The sequence below is a fragment of the Pseudochaenichthys georgianus genome, chromosome 7 (genome assembly GCF_902827115.2).
Source record: "Pseudochaenichthys georgianus chromosome 7, fPseGeo1.2, whole genome shotgun sequence".
In the NCBI taxonomy this organism is placed as follows: Eukaryota; Metazoa; Chordata; class Actinopteri; order Perciformes; family Channichthyidae; genus Pseudochaenichthys; species Pseudochaenichthys georgianus.
The window spans coordinates 1,480,047-1,497,205 of record NC_047509.1 but is presented as its reverse complement, the minus strand read 5'-3'; the positions used below and the strand labels follow the sequence as shown (position 1 = coordinate 1,497,205).

General features: G+C 41.2%; 1 protein-coding gene across 1 annotated transcript in view; it reads right to left on the bottom strand.

Annotated features, from left to right (window-relative positions):
• The window catches only part of slc6a8 (solute carrier family 6 member 8), a 51,965-nt gene that overhangs the window by 13,180 nt on the left and 21,626 nt on the right, over nucleotides 1–17,159 (bottom strand). The window contains 7 exon segments of the mRNA XM_034086809.2: nucleotides 2,052–2,088; nucleotides 2,090–2,177; nucleotides 4,173–4,276; nucleotides 4,952–5,086; nucleotides 9,361–9,493; nucleotides 14,608–14,875; nucleotides 16,310–16,441. Of these exon segments, the coding sequence (XP_033942700.1) occupies nucleotides 2,052–2,088; nucleotides 2,090–2,177; nucleotides 4,173–4,276; nucleotides 4,952–5,086; nucleotides 9,361–9,493; nucleotides 14,608–14,875; nucleotides 16,310–16,441 (897 nt within the window).

The window sequence follows — 17,159 nt, the reverse complement described above, 5'->3', positions numbered from 1 at the left end:
GCAACGCTGGCTGATATGCTACGACATTAATTAAATATGTGTGTGTGTGTGTGTGTGTGTGTGTGTGTGTGTGTGTGTGTGTGTGTGTGTGTGTGTGTGTGTGTGTGTGTGTGTGTGTGTGTGTGTGTAAATATATCTGAGCTGACCCTTTAAACCTTTGCATGTAACATGTGTGTCTTGATTGACAGGTGTGTTATCCAATCAGCAACTCCATGTGTAAAGTGTACAGTGAATTTAATTTAACATTTAAACTGTCCTGCTGAGTCCTGAAATTAAAGGAGCATTACGCACATTTACAACAGCACTACACCCACTGCTAATTCCCATGAAATAAGGTGAGGGCCTCACAAAACACACAGACACACTCTCACACACACACACACACACACACACACACTAATACTTTAAACCAATGTAAACGTATCAGTAGAGTACATTGGATTTACTTTTGTTCCTTTTGCAAAGAGATTAAAAGAAAAAGATACATGTCATAACACTGCTGCCACACACACACACACACACACACACACACACACACACACACACACACACACACACACACACACACACACACACACACACACACACTTAATCCCTGTCATTAACGCCATAAGTCAGAGGTGCACGAGGCTATTTTATTTAACACTGCTCCCTGCCGCCTCACTCAGCAGTCTGACGCACGAGACGTTTTATTCAAAGGCAGACTCGCTCTGAAGTAGCAGCTCGCGGGATGGAGGGCGAAGAACGAGTGAACAAAGGACGAGAGAATAAATTAATTTACGAGAGGAACGTGAATCCTTGAGCTCTGCAGCGCGAGGCCTTCTGTGGAGCCACTAAATATAACCGGGAGTTTGTGATGTCACGTCGTCATGTGCTGCAGCACACACACACACACACAACACACACACACACACACACACACACACACACACACACACACCACACACACAGGGTGATCTGCGAACACCTGATCGCAAAACTCATGAGGTCCAGGTTTCTACAGAGGTGAGGGAAGGTAAATGGAAGACGGGTGAAGACGGAAGGTCCGGGAGTGAGAAGGTCGCTCAACCAAAGCTGGGGCGCACAAGAGAGAAACACACACACACACACACACACACACACACACACACACAACACACACACCACACACACACACACACACACACACGACCACACACACACTAACACACACACCACACACACAACACACACAACACCACACACACACACACCACACACACACACACACACACCACACCACACACACACACACCACACACACACACACCACACACACAACTCTCTGTTCTACTTGTGAAATGTTCCTATTGTACTCAAACGCCTCACAGTGAGAGAACTCATTGTGCAGGACATTATTTCCCCGAAATCATGATAAAAAAAAAACATGTTCAGGACTTTCAGGAAGCAGCTCTCCTCAGAGGTTTTGTTGCGCAAAAGGTTTCAAACTTCAATCAGCAAATACCCGGTATAAAAACTGACAAAATGGTTGCTTATTTGGGCTTTTAACCAATTCTATGTCCGTTTCTGTTTTTGTCTCTTTTAAGGAACGTGTTTAAATACTTTTAAAACGCTTTTCTTCTAGAGGAGCTCCTTGTATAACCCTGTGGCTTCTCAGATTTCTTTTTATGCGTGTTTTATTGTCTTATGTGGGTGGTGGAAATATAATAAAAAATAACAAATTCAGCCAAATGGCCCCGAATATTTCCAGTGTGATCCTCCTGTGCGGGAGCGCTGACCCTCGACTGAGAGAAAGGGCTTTTGTTCGGCCTCTGAGGTTTAAAGGCATTCAGGAAACTAATTGGAGCTGCTGAAAGCCACGATATCTGTCTTTCCTCACGAGAAAGAGATACATAGTGTGTGTGTGTGTGTGTGTGTGTGTGTGTGTGTTGTGTGTGTGTGTTGTGTGGTGTGTGTGTGTTGTGTGTGTGATGTGTTGGTGTGTGTGTGTGTGTGTGTTGTGTGTGTGTGTGTGTGTGTGTGTGTGTGGGTGTGTGTGAGAGGAACAGCTGGGTTTGTACTTCATGTTTTACCTGATTCAGCGACCTGTGAGATGTGAACTCCCTGCTCGGTTAGCCATGAAGCCCAGAATAGAAAACACCACGAAGCCGGCGAAGAAACTCGTCCCGCTGTTTATCATCGCCAGAACAAACGCATCTCTGCAGGACAGGCGAGACGGGGGGACGGGGGAGGGGGGAGGGATAAGATATGATTATGGACAATAAAGCACATTACAGACAAAGAAAGGCATCAACAAGTGCTTTGCCGTACTGTGAAGTCGAGCTAGAATTCACCTCAAAAAGGAAAAGTGAATGGCAATAAATCACTCATAACATTTCAAATGTAAAACATAGATATTATACACGTTATTCGTACTGAAAAATAACAAAATAATTGTAAGAAGAAGTACAAAAAAAGTACAAAATTAATCAAATCAGTGGATCGGTGTTACAAAAATGTTTTAATGCTGATTTTCCCAGTTATGCTTAATGCAACTGCCGTATCAATGAGGTGTATATTAGTATTATTGATTTATTTCACTTGGGGTGTTTTCATTTCAAGTTTAAAAACCAGTCTGAACATTTATTATATTGTGACATCTTCAGTGATGGGAAGTAGTTGTACATCACGGTAACGTTTGAGATCAAGTTAAAGTTTCAGATACTTCTACTTTACTGGAATATTTCCATTGATGCAACTTCTACTCCAAAGTATCTCAATGGTAGATATTCTACTGTTTGCTCCACTACAATAATCTGAGAGTTGTTTGATCAACTGAAGGATGAAGTGTTCCTTTTCTCGTTCAGAAAGCTCTCCTTGTTCTTCAGATAAACAAAGTCTTTAAAACGCCTCGTTGATCAGCTGGAAAATGCATCATCACGAAGATGAAAGCTTCACACATGATGAGGGTCTTACCAGGGCCGGCCCTAGACATTTTGTTGCCCTCTGCGACATTATGATGTGGTGCCCCCCCCCCCCTCCAAGCAAAATATATAACGAATAAATAAAAAATCTCTACAAAAGACCTATACACTACAACAACTGAAACGTATTGACATGTTGGTTATATACATAAAGGTTTTAAATGTATTCATTATTGTATGAACATGTTTTAATTGGGGTGTGGACGTCACATCCTCTGGGAGGTCCGGGGGTATGCCCCCCCCCCCCCCGGAAAGATTTGTTTTAACATTTTAAAGTAAAATGCTTCAATCTGGTGCACTTTGAGCACACAATTACTAGAGACTAGGTCTAGGGGGTACAACTCTAAAACACCCATCTGAAAAAGATCGGTTTACATTTAATAATCAAATAAGTATGTGAACATAACCAATAACCCAGTAACCCAATATATAATATCTCCAGTTTTAAACGATATGTTTGGTTACTGTCCTAGAGTAGGCTATGCATTGGAATGATTTCAAACCTGTTTTTTATTCATCCTTAATTAAAGGTGTGAATATTCGAATATTCGGCCCACGCGAGGGGGGGTTGCGTAGTAATCAGCAGCGGACCGCTTCAACACGTGTATTTCGGTTTATTCACGGCATTCATTTTGTTATTCTATAGTATTGTTGTTTTATAGTTATTTGTTAATGTAACCCAATTTGTGTTCTTTGAAATTGAAAAGGATATCGCATTGTGTTTGTTACTTTTCATTGCAGTTGCATATGTCTTAAGTGTAATTTGGCTTGGCTTCCTATTTTGTATGGACATGCTTTTATTTGGAAGGAGAGTTAGCGCTGTTGACAGGAAGTTGATGTTGCTATGGAAACAACGTGACGGAGATTAACGGAGAAAAAGTAATATCTACATATAAAGACGCAGAAAGTAAATAATAAATAAACTTGCCTTGCATTATTGGAGATTTCAATAAATTAAAAAAAACGAATATCCGAATAGTACTCCAATGAACTAATATTCGGATATTTGGGTACAGCCCTAGTCATTCACCCATTCACACAGCAGTGTACCTTAGCCTAGGAACTAACATTCACACACATTCAATCTCAGGGTTAAGTATCTCGCCCAAGGATACATCGACATGTTGGCTGCTGGGAATCGAACCCACAACCTTCTGGTTGAAAGACGACCGCACCCCCTCACAGCCACAGTAAACGGTTGATAAAGGAGGTAAAAACGTAAACTCGTACTTGTAGCAGTCGTTGTTGAAGCGGTTGTAGCTCCCCAGAGCCGTCAGCGCTCCGAGGCCGATGGCGTACGAGAAGAAGATCTGAGTGCCGGCGTCGATCCAAACCTGGAGAGAGGTCAGAGGTCAGAGGTCACAGGAGAGTGAGGCATTCACTGCTCAGCTCAACATCGGGGCTTTTTACTGTATAACTTTTTATATGTTCAAGACTTCTGGAGTAACACTGAGACCAAGACACAGATAGGAACAAGGGCAGGACAGAGTTTTGTTTATTTATTAACCCTATATTTCATGAATCTATTTATCAATTTGTAAGGTTAATTTCCTCCTCCATTTACTTCTTTCCTGCTATTATTTACAATAATGAAGCTTCATCTTCTCATTATAGACACAATTAAAGACGCTCTTAATGGGCCTAAAGCGTTTGTGCTCATGGTCGTCTTTTCCTGCTGCTTTATTTCATTTGATTTCTGAGTTTTTGAAAATATTTTAGAATTTGTTTTGTATCATCATCTTCTAATAAAAAATGTCACAATTTTACAATAAAAAAATACACATTTTAAGGTTTTATTCCCTCTGCGTTGTTTTCCAGGCGGCGAGTTTATGTCTTATTTCTGTGTTAAAAACAGTCTAATTCTCACTATGCATAGGGCCTGCATTACAACACGGTGATATCTCTCTATAGTTAGTTATGAGTGATTTCAGACTCTGGTTTGGTTCTGGTTCTGGCACCAGGTTTTCCCTGAGAGTCAGGATTCAGGGCAGCAGTAAACCCGCACTGACCTGAGCTTCCCACAGTTTGGACCAATCAGGTTTGATGTAGAACATGATGCCGTCGTACGCTCCAGGAAGTGTGACGCCTCGCACCAGCAGGATGATGAGGACGACGTAGGGGAAGGTCGCCGTGAAGTACACAATCTGAAACACACACACACACACACACACACACACACACACACACACACACAAAACATCTTGATTTAATAGCGAGGCAAGGCACGTTTTTTTAATAGCACCTTTCAACACAAGCCAATTCAAAGTGCTTTACATAAATGAAAGACATTAAGAAAATGGCATTAAAAGGCAGAGATAATAAAATAAACATTAAAATACACAAATAAAAGTTACAGTGCGGTTTAAGATATAGATAGTTCAATTAAAAGCAGCGGCAAAAAGAAAAGTCTTCAGCCTGGATTTAAAAGTAGTGAGAGTTGCAGCTGATGTTTAATTAGTAATTGTTTTCCTCTGCACTTTGGCATCATTCAATTTAAACATGTCAATTGTTGCAATTCCCTTTATTTTGGAAAAAGAAACACTTAAATCATAATTAAATGGTATGTATCATCAGTTGGTCCCTCCTCTCCCACCTTTAACCTCCTCATTATGACAGTAAGTCAACACCACTGGCCCAGAGGGGGAAAGAGAAAGGCTGAGGCTCCATCATGAGAATCAGGTTTTAAAAAACAACCGTGAGAAGGAAAGCAAACATGAACCTGATGTGAGGAAACAAAAGCAGATGAAACCTGCTGTGACTGACAGACACACACACTGACACACCCACACACACACACCCCACACACACACACACACACACACACACACACACACACACACACACACACACACACACACACACCACACACACACACACACACACACACACACACACACACACACACACACACACACCACACACACACACAACACACACACACACCACACACACACACACACACACACACACAGAAATGTGCAGTTTCAGCACCATGGAGAGTGTCTGGTCCCAGGTGGAGTCGAGTTTCAGTCATCTCACAGCTGAGGACATTTTTATACGAATCTCACACACCCTCAGTTTAAAACACACACACACAGCCTCACACACACAGCCTCACACACACACACACACCCGCACAGCAGCCTCACACACACAATGACAACACTGAGGTGGTTGAGTCATTGTGGTTGAACGTAAAAATGATTGCAATGATCCGTTTCTAACTTTTAAAGTATTTACAATGTAAATAAAAACGAGTTTGAAAATTTATCATATAGCAGAACACTTCTCCTTTATTTTAAATATTTTTAATTGTTTTGCTTTATTTAAATGACCGATCGGCTTTAATAACAGTTTCCACTCTTTATATTTGATGGTTATATCACAGAGGAACAAACAACCATAATAGGGACTCTTAAAATCTTGTTTTCAAGATACGCCGTATGCAACTTTGTAGTAAAATTAGGTTTAATATATAGTTGTTTATATAGTATGGATTTGTTTCAGATTTTACACAAAAAACAATATTTCAATGCAGCTTTAATTAATTACATAATAATATTACATTTAATTTATATAGTGCTTTTCCTGGTGCTCAAAGCGCTTAACATACATGATTAGGTTTTCTTTTAAAAGTCATAAGATATTCTAAAGCTGTTTTTCCAGCTGACATTAATCTATTGGAGCAGCTTTATGAATGAACTCTCTCTCTCTGTCTCCCCTGCTGTCTCTCGCCCCTCTGTCTCTCTCTTTCTCTCTCTCCCCTCTCTCTCCCCTGCTGTCTCTCGCCTCTCTGTCTCTCTCTTTCTCTGTCTCCCCTGCTGTCTCTCGCCCCTCTGTCTCCCCTGCTGTCTCTCGCCCCTCTGTCTCTCTCTTTCTCTCTCTCCCCTGCTGTCTCTCGCCTCTCTGTCTCTCTCTTTCTCTGTCTCCCCTGCTGTCTCTCGCCCCTCTGTCTCCCCTGCTGTCTCTCGCCCCTCTGTCTCTCTCTTTCTCTCTCCCCTCTCTCTCCCCTGCTGTCTCTCTTTCTCTGTCTCCCCTGCTGTCTCTCACCCCTCTGTCTCCCCTCTGTCTCTCACCCCTCTGTCTCTCTCTTTCTCTCTCTCCCCTGCTGTCTCTCGCCCCTCTGTCTCTCTCTTTCTCTCTCTCCCTCTCTCTCCCCTGCTGTCTCTCGCCCCTCTGTCTCTCCAACACTCATCTTTCAGCCTCCTGCTGACCGTCAACAATAAGTGTTCTGTTGGGACTGAGAGCCGTGTGAACTCTGTTTGGTTTGTATTGAGACCAGAAACACACACACACCACACACACCACACACACACACACACACACACACACACACACACACACACACACACACACACACACACACACACACACACACACACACAACACACACACACACACACACACACACACACACAGTGCAGGGTATTTATACAGTACAGTAGCAGGTATTTCTGAGTGTGTGACTCTCAGTCACGTCCCACTGCAGTCTGCCCTCCCTCAGGACGACCAATCACAGAGCGCCACCTCACTGAGCGCCACCCCCCCTGCCGTAGTCAGGGCAACGCTTAGTCCTGCCATGTGACAGCAGTGTGTACAATGGTCATCGTCATGAGCCAATGAAACACACACACACACACACACACACCACACACACACACACAAACACACACACACACAACCACACTCAGTGAATCACAGCTTTTCTGTCTCTTTCCTTTACACTCATTTGATGGTTGGATTTTTTAGGGAACATATCTTTTTTTTTTTAGAATAAGCCAACGTGTTTATGGAAAGGTAAGACGATAAGCAAACACAAGACACTAAAGTATTTTGTATTCTGAACCTCAGATGTGCTGAAAACCTACCAAATCAATTTTTTTTAATTCCATTTTTTTGGGAGGCAGTTATAAAAACCTTAAAATAAACTGAATCAAACAGAAGGCATGGACAGGCTGACAGCAGATGTGTGGTTTGGTTTACATTGTCTCTGCTATTGACATGATGTAGCTGTACAGATCAGTCAGCTGTCAGGTGACCTCTTGACATTCAGCTGTGTTTTGTAACCCCAGCTGTTGCTCATTTCACAAACTGGTATGGTTGTTCTTGTTTAATGACATTGTGGGGACCCGGTAACACAACAACATTATGGGGACTCATCTCAAATTAGGCCCCCTAAAGGGTAATTTATTAATAGTCCTCAAAAATGTTATAACTATTAATATTATATATATACATATTATTATAATTTGTTTGCACCTTTAATTCAAAAGCTTCACCAAACAGATTTGAAAAATGAACTGAAAACTAAAAATAATATTATATTAAGAAAAATGTAATTGTTGTTTTTGGAGGAATGTGTAGTTTCATTAAGGATAGGATTATTATTTATTCATTCATTCTGCTTGAATGAAAACACATTTACCATTTTCCAGGAATTATTTTAAAGGTCACCTATCATGCTATTCTTAGGCATATATTATGGGTCTCAGATATATACAAATATATAAAAACATGTCTATGATGTGTTTTGCTTAAAATACAAACAGATCATGCATTTTAGAAATCCCTCATATCCCTCTATTCCAGTCCTGTTAGAGAAACGCGGATTTTGGGTCCTTAACTTGAAAAAAACAAAAACAGTATGGAGCTCAAATGCCTTTTCTCTCTCAGGTTTATCACAAGGTGAGTTTTATTTCCTGCTTTTAAACACATGCGCTCTCCCAGTACAGGTTAGCTCTGAGTGTTAGCGAGGCTGCTAATGTAAACAAAGACGAGATTACGTCCAATAACACGTCAGGCATTGTTTCTGATAGCAACTCTCTGTGGGTCCACCCATCCGAAATTACGTATTCGGCAGAAAATGTGTATCCGCTCGTGTACCCCACGTTTTAAAAGATGATGGAGGAAAAGAGAGAGGGTTTTATTTTCTGACGCTGCGTGAGTTCCCTGACACACCGTGACATGTTTATGTATAAAAGACATCAAAAAAGTGCATTTAGCCTGATAGGTCCTCATTAACTTGAACATTTTCTTTATTTAATAACACTAAATTATTTGTTATTTATACTACTTATAAGATAGTAAAATGTGTTTATATTATTGTATTCAATATCTTGTTGGGAGTAACCTCCCTAAAGGTCGCGAACCTTGGGATACATTTGGAGAATAAATTACAGTTCCAAGGATTTTACTTTTGATATCAAATATTTGTGTTGTGTAGTGCATGCAGTGTGCTTAGATTATAACTAATACAACACAAGACCTTTTTGCATCACTGGAAGTAGTGAGGGGTGATTCAGAGGACTGGAAATAGCATAGAAGTGTCCTAATAAATGTTCTTACATTTGTCAGGAACAGTATAAAATACATAAATAAACGTAATTTATTGTCAGCAAAAGATGAAATGTGTGTGTACCTTCCCAGTGGATTTGACTCCCTTCCAAACACAGAAGTAAACCATGACCCAGACGGCAATCAGACACAACATCATCTCCCAGTTAAACTCTCCAGTTTCCCCCAGACCTGAGGAGATGTTCAACACCTTGTTCCTGCGCGGAGAGAAAATAAAGGTTAACATCACCGATAAGATAAGAAACCCTTTATTGATCCCAATCGGGAATCCAGGTGTCAACAGAGGCATGAAAGTGAAGCACAGGAGAGGTCAAGTTCAACAGTAGTAACAGTGTAAACAAGAAACATAGGAAAATGATAAACGAGATAAAAGGACTAGTTGAATTCACACATGAGTTAATACTTATTTTGACATGTCCCGTGTGCAAGTGGGAGTCCAAAGTATACAGTGGGGCAAAAAGTATTTAGTCAGCCACCAATTGTGTGCAAGTTCTCCCACTTAAAAAGATGAGAGGCCTGTAATTTTCACCCTAGGTACACTTCAACTATGAGAGACACGAATGGGGGGAAAGAATCCAGGAAATCACATTGTAGGATTTTTAATGAATTAATTGGTAAATTCCTCGGTAAAATAAGTATTTGGTCACCTACAAACAAACAAGATGTATGGCTCTCACAGACCTGTAACTTCTTCTTTAAGAACCTCCTCTGTCCTCCACTCGTTAACTGTATTAATGGCACCTGTTTGAACTCGTTATCAGTATAAAAGACACCTGTCCACAACCTCAAACAGTCACACTCCAAACTCCACTATGGCCAAGACCAAAGAGCTGTCAAAGGACACCAGAAACAAACTGTAGACCTGCACCAGGCTGGGAAGACTGAATCTGCAATAGGTAAGCAGCTTGGTGTGAAGAAATCAACTGTGGGAGCAATTATTAGAAAATGGAAGACATGCAAGACCACTGATAATCTCCCTCGATCTGGGGCTCCACGCAAGATCTCACCCCGTGGGGTCAACATGATCACAAGAACAGTGAGCAAACATCCCAGAACCACACGGGGGGGACCGAGTCAATGACCTGCAGGGAGCTGGGACCAAAGTAACAAAGGCTACCATCAGTAAACACACTACGCCGCCAGGGACTCAAATCCTGCAGTGCCAGACGTGTGTCCCCCTGCTTAAGCCAGTACATGTCCAGGCCCGTCTGAAGTTTGCTAGAGAGCATTTAGATGATCCAGAAGAGGATTGGGAGAATGTCATATGGTCAGATGAAACCAAAATAGAACTTTTTGGTAAAAACTCAACTAGACGTGTTTGGAGGAGAAAGAATGCTGAGGTGCATCCAAAAACACCATACCTACTGTGAAACATGGGGGTGGAAACATCATGCTTTGGGGCTGTTTTTCTGCAAAGGGACCAGGACGACTGATCCGTGTAAAGGAAAGAATGAATGGGGCCATGTATCGTGAGATTTTGGACAACCTCCTTCCATCAGCAAGGGCATTGAAGATGAAACGTGGCTGGGTCTTTCAGCATGACAATGATCCCAACACACCGCCCGGGCAACGAAGGAGTGGCTTCGTAAGAAGCATTTCAAGGTCCTGGAGTGGCCTAGCCAGTCTCCAGATCTCAACCCCATAGAAAATCTTTGGAGGGAGTTGAAAGTCCGTGTTGCCCAGCGACAGCCCCAAAACATCACTGCTCTAGAGGAGATCTGCATGGAGGAATGGGCCAAAACACCAGCAACAGTGTGTGAAAACCTTGTGAAGACTTACAGAAAACGTTTGACCTCTGTCATTGCCAACAAAGGGTATATAACAAAGTATTGAGATGAACTTTTGTTATTGACCAAATACTTATTTCCACCATCATTTGCAAATAAATGCTTTAAAAATCAGACAATGTGATTTTCTGGATTTTCTTTTCTCATTCTGTCTCTCATAGTTGAGGTATACCTAGGATGCAAATTACAGGCCTCTCTCATATTTTTAAGTGGGAGAACTTGCACAATTGGTGGCCTGACTAAATACTTTTTTGACCCCAATGTATATGGTAGATCTAAAACATTTTTATCTATGTTCTTTTATTGTAGTTTATATCCCTGCCGTCTTGTTAAGTAGATGGCATTGTCATCACCATTCATAAACATCAAATGTCAGTTTATTTAAATATGGGTTCACAAGCACAACTTGGAAGTGAAAGCAGTGCTCTGTTTATTTAAAGAGTCCTCTCCTGCTGATGTTCAGGGGTATATCAGTATGTAGTGTCTCTACTTTAAAGAGTCCTCTCCTGCTGATGTTCAGGTGTATATTAGTATGTAGTGTCTCTACTTTAAAGAGTCCTCTCCTGCTGATGTTCAGGTGTATATCAGTATTTAGTGTCTCTACTTTAAAGAGTCCCCTCCTGCTGATGTTCAGGTGTATATCAGTATGTAGTGTCTCTACTTTAAAGAGTCCTCTCCTGCTGATGTTCAGGTGTATATCAGTATGTAGTGTCTCTACTTTAAAGAGTCCTCTCCTGCTGATGTTCAGGTGTATATCAGTATGTAGTGTCTCTACTTTAAAGAGTCCTCTCCTGCTGATGTTCAGGTGTATATTAGTAAGTAGTGTCTCTACTTTAAAGAGTCCTCTCCTGCTGATGTTCAGGTGTATATCAGTATGTAGTGTCTCTACTTTAAAGAGTCCTCTCCTGCTGATGTTCAGGTGTATATTAGTAAGTAGTGTCTCTACTTTAAAGAGTCCTCTCCTGCTGATGTTCAGGTGTATATCAGTATGTAGTGTCTCTACTTTAAAGAGTCATCTCCTGCTGATGTTCAGGTGTATATCAGTATAGTGACATGTTTCCATGCTTTAATGTTCAAAAAGTGGTCGGATTGTGTTGTACAGAGGAGGAAACAGGGATTTTAGCCTTTGCAGACCATTTACATGCACTAAAAGTTATAGAACACGGTACAGTCCAGGGAAAATCCAACAAAGCATATTAGGGCCCCTTTAAAAGTGAAAGTGGTCGTCATGATCTCAATAATGATGTAAACATGAAAGAAAATATAGAATAAAACCATATTTTCCTTTAAAATCAGGACCTGTTGTGTCAGAAACTAGTTTGATCACTAATCCTTTTACAGTCCTTTATGAGTTTGTATCAAATCTAATCAATCTTTATTGATAGCAATAAGCCTTCTAAATCTGCTTTAATAAGATAGCAGCCCTTCTGGATCTGCGGATAAAAGTCTTCTTGTGTAAGTGTGTCAACGCCTTATTTCCTTCTCTGCTTCCACGTGGACTGTGTTGATGTTTTGGGGGTTTTGTAGCAGTGAGGAACAGAGCACCGTGTTTCAGACGGGATCAAGAGGTTTACACCAGGAGGAGGTTAATCTGCTGCAGCAATAAAACATAATCTGCAGAAATGACAGATAAACACTAAACTGTAACACGAAGGTCACGTCTTCAGTCTGCAGTTTGAACTCTCCGCATGTTTATATAAGAAAATATAAACTGTAATAAAGCTGCAGCTATTCAATAATTATTTTATTTACAATTTGTAGTGAAGTGTCTTGGAAACAGTGTTTTGTTCCCTATTTTGCAAGTTTGTTTTCCATTTAAAAAAAGGTTTCTCAGCATTAGTTATAGACAGAATTGAGTACTAGTATTTACTCAGGTGCTGTACTTAAGTATAATTTTGATAAACCTTTACTTTACTTGAATAGTTCCATTTTATGCTACTTTCTACTTCTACCCCACTACATCTCTGATGGAAATATTGTAAGAAAACAAAGCTACATTATGGCATCAATATTTATAATTCAATAATATGAATGTTCTAAAATTGGCCTTTTTGCAGAATAAGTACTTTTAACGTTAGTGCTTAAATGTTATGCTTATACTTCGTAAGTAATAGGATTTTGAGTGCAGGACTTTACTAGCATGCACATTTTAGCAATTATTTACGCTTTATATAACCTTTTGTTCTTGTTATTTCCAAACGTGTGATAAATAACTTAATGAAAGGTACCAACCAAAAACCCAGATGAAACCCCAAATTAATCAGGACTAATTAAAATACCAGTTCCAGTCCAAACCAAACTCACCCAGCTTACTTGTTCTCCAAAAGCTCAACTTCAACTCAAAAACCCTCTAACCAGATCCTAAAGTAATGATTATTCTACAACCCCAAGACAACAAAGACCCACTTACCAGAACCTAAGGAAAACAATTCGTTATCGTCCCTCAACGCAAAAACCCACGAACCAGAACTTAAACAGGAATCGGTATTTAGATCTCTCTGTCTGTACACACAAACTGAAAGATTGACAATAAAGTTGACTTTGACTGACAAAGCCCCATTCACCGAAACCCAAAGACCCAGACGAAACCCCAAATTAATCAGGACTAATTAAAATACCAGTTCCAGTCCAAACCAAACTCACCCAAGCTTACTTGTTCCCCAAAAGCTTACTTCAACTCAAAAGCCCTCTAACCAGCACCTAAAGTAAATAATTATTCAACAACCCCAAGACAACAAAGACCCGGAAACCCAAAGACCCACCAACCGAGAACCAAGATAAAACCCCAAACTAATCAGGACTAATCACACCCATGGCCGTACACACCATTGAGGTCACCAAGGTCCGGATCTCGGTAATGTTTTCGAGGTGTATATAATACAACTTGTGAAATAACTGCACAGAATTAACAGGGTTCTTTGTAGTACTTCCATTTACTGGCAGTGGGGGCGCTACACAACTAAGTAGCCTACATTAAAGCAAACAGAAGAAGACGACATCAATTTATCAACAAACCGCCGCAGTTCGGACTTGTACCCATGGATGTATAATAAGGGAAGGTGAAATAAATACTTTCATTAAGTTATTTTCGTGTTGTGTAAATAATGATGCTTTTGAAAGGCAAAGAATAATTTAAATATATATATATATATGAATATATGCTGAGCCCAGAGTAAAATGCTTTTGTGTGCACACACTACAGGGGGGACAGCAAACACCAGTGTGATGTTGGTGACAGTACGACCACCCTGGACGAAGTTATAGTGGGGGTGCCAAATCCTGCAGCAACACCTGGTCTGCCACATGTGGAAGCCCCTCTTTAGTTTCTCACCTGCTGACCCCAGAGTTAAATGCTTTTGTGTGCGCACATTATTTTGGGGGGACCTGCCCCCGAGCTCCCCTAGCATGTTTTGGACCTCGGTATTTACGAAATCCTGGGTACGGGCCTGTTCACACCAACAGTTTCAGTTTAACCCACGCTTACTTGTTCACCAAAACCCAAAGGCAAATGAAACAGAACTCACTCCCAGAATTCGATGATGGGCGACCGTGCGTTGGCGAGTTCGGCGCAGGTCATGTTTCCGTTGATAGTATCGTTGGCCAGCGAGCCGTTGATGCATTCCTGGTGGCGGAAGATCTCGATGCAGTTGGGCGTGTTCCATTCGTTGTCGCAGGTGGACCAAGGGAGGGTGGAGTTAAAGGACTTGATCAGGTAGTAGAAGGCCCAGGCCAACACCATGATGTAGTAGGTGTTGCTGAAAAACACTATCACCATGGAGGCGTAACCCAGACCTGAGGAGGACATGAGAAGAGGGGTCAGAAACTAACCAGGCAACACAAGCTTTGGGAAATACAAATGGAGGATTTTAATTTATTCCACGTTGGCTTGTCACACGTGTGCAGATTCTGTATTTAACACCTCCTAGTATTGGTACAATCGTCAAAGAAGCCGTGTTTTTAGCTTCGTTTGTTGTCCGTTAGGATTTTAATTATACTTGGTGAAAGGGTGTATCATTCGCCAAGGAAGAACCCATTCGATTTTGGAGTGGATATATATATATTTCCATTTATGGATGATGATCTTCTTCGAGTGACAAAATCAGGTCAAACTAATGTCGCCTTAAATGCTCTCAGAGCAGATCAATCATCGGGGTGTTGACTGTTGGTGTTGTTTCCTTATAAGTCAGGCTGTATGAATGGGAAGGCGGAGCTGTGTCAACACCAGCTGAAGGTTTAAAGGTCAGAAGAAAGGGGGCGGGGAGGGACACACACACACACACACACACACACACACACACACACACACACACACACACACACACACACACACACACACACACACACACACACACACACACACACACACACACACACACACACACACACACACACACACACACACACACACACACACACAAACACATGCCCCGACACACACACTAAAACACATGTCGTTAACAGTCACCTGTAAAGATCCAGCATCTGATAATCACTGTGTGTGTAACACTAATAGAGATGTAAAGGGATTGGGCGGCATGAAAGAAGGTGTGTGTGTGTGTGTGTGTGTGTGTGTGTGTGTGTGTGTGTGTGTGTGTGTGTGTGTGTGTGTGTGTGTGTGTGTGTGTGTGTGTGTGTGTGTGTGTGTGTGTGTGTGTGTGTGTGTGTGTGTGTGTGTGTGTGTGTTTCCCTGGTAATCTTCCAGCCGTGTCTGCAAGCACGTATACAGCAGCATATCACAGATAATCAACTTCAGATAAACTTAGAAATAAATGTGTGTTTGCAGACTGACCTTCACCTGATTACTGCGTCCACAAATGTATACCTGTAGTCAAGACAACGTGACCTCAAACAGGGAAGTCAATGGTTTTCATTTGAAAGAAGTCAATGCCGCTTTTTATTTGTTCCCTTAAGAATGTGTGCACACTGGTGATTTACACTTGTTTATGGCCGTGTTTCTGCTAAAATATCATTTGCAAAATATCTGTTAAGAGTCTGGGCAGATAGCAGGGCTGCACAATTAATCGTGATTCAAAAAGAAAGTGCAGAATATAAATATTTGCTGCAAGTGATGCACAATTCATGAATTCATTATCGAGCTCAATCCATTCTTAAATTCTCCCTACTGTGTGAAATGTTGTCACGTTTTTGAGGTAAGCTTCCAAGTTTCATTGTATTTGTAAAGATGCTACAAAGTCAACGTTTTTGTGGTTTTAAAACGTACTGCACCTTTAAAGAGTGGAGCGATGTTCCAGACGTTGATACTGCCGGCTTTCATGAACTGTCCCAGAGCGATCTCCAGGAAGAAGACCGGGATTCCTCCGACAAACACGATCAGCATGTAAGGGATCAGGAAGACGCCTGCAGGAGAAAAGGATCATTTCATGTTAATAAAGGAGTTTCAACATCATATATGAAGTCAAGAGCAGACTTGAAAGTATGGCGTAGCTCAGTGATGATGTATTGTTGTAGGTCCACCTAGAAGTAAGCATCGCAAGGGTTTCATCGAGAAAACGCCAAGGGATCTTTCCATTGGATTATGTAATTTTGCAAAAAATAAACAAGTTTATGGTGCTTACACATTTTGTTCAGTAGGATGATCTCCACATATTTTTTAACACTTTAGTTTTTATTATATAAAAGCATTACAACAACAGCTGTGCACGTTCATAACAACACAAATAAAGTAAACAATGCAATGGAGCTATAGGTACAAATACAGATAGTATAAAATAAAAAAATCTCCACATATTAACGCCACCTGATGATAGTTCAGGCGTAAATGCAATCTCCAGAGGTAAAAAGCTAATGTTGGGCTATAAAGGAACTACAGCACGGTCACATGACTTCACGTCATCACCGCTAAGCTAAAGGTGGCTAATGTTGGGCTATAAAGGAACTACAGCACGGTCACATGACTTCACGTCACCACCGCTAAGCTAAAGGGGGCTAATGTTGGGCTATAAAGGAACTACAGCATGGTCACATGACTTCACGTCACCACCACTAAGCTAAAGGTGGCTAATGTTGGGCTATAAAGGAACTACAACACAATCACATGACTTCACGTCACCATGGC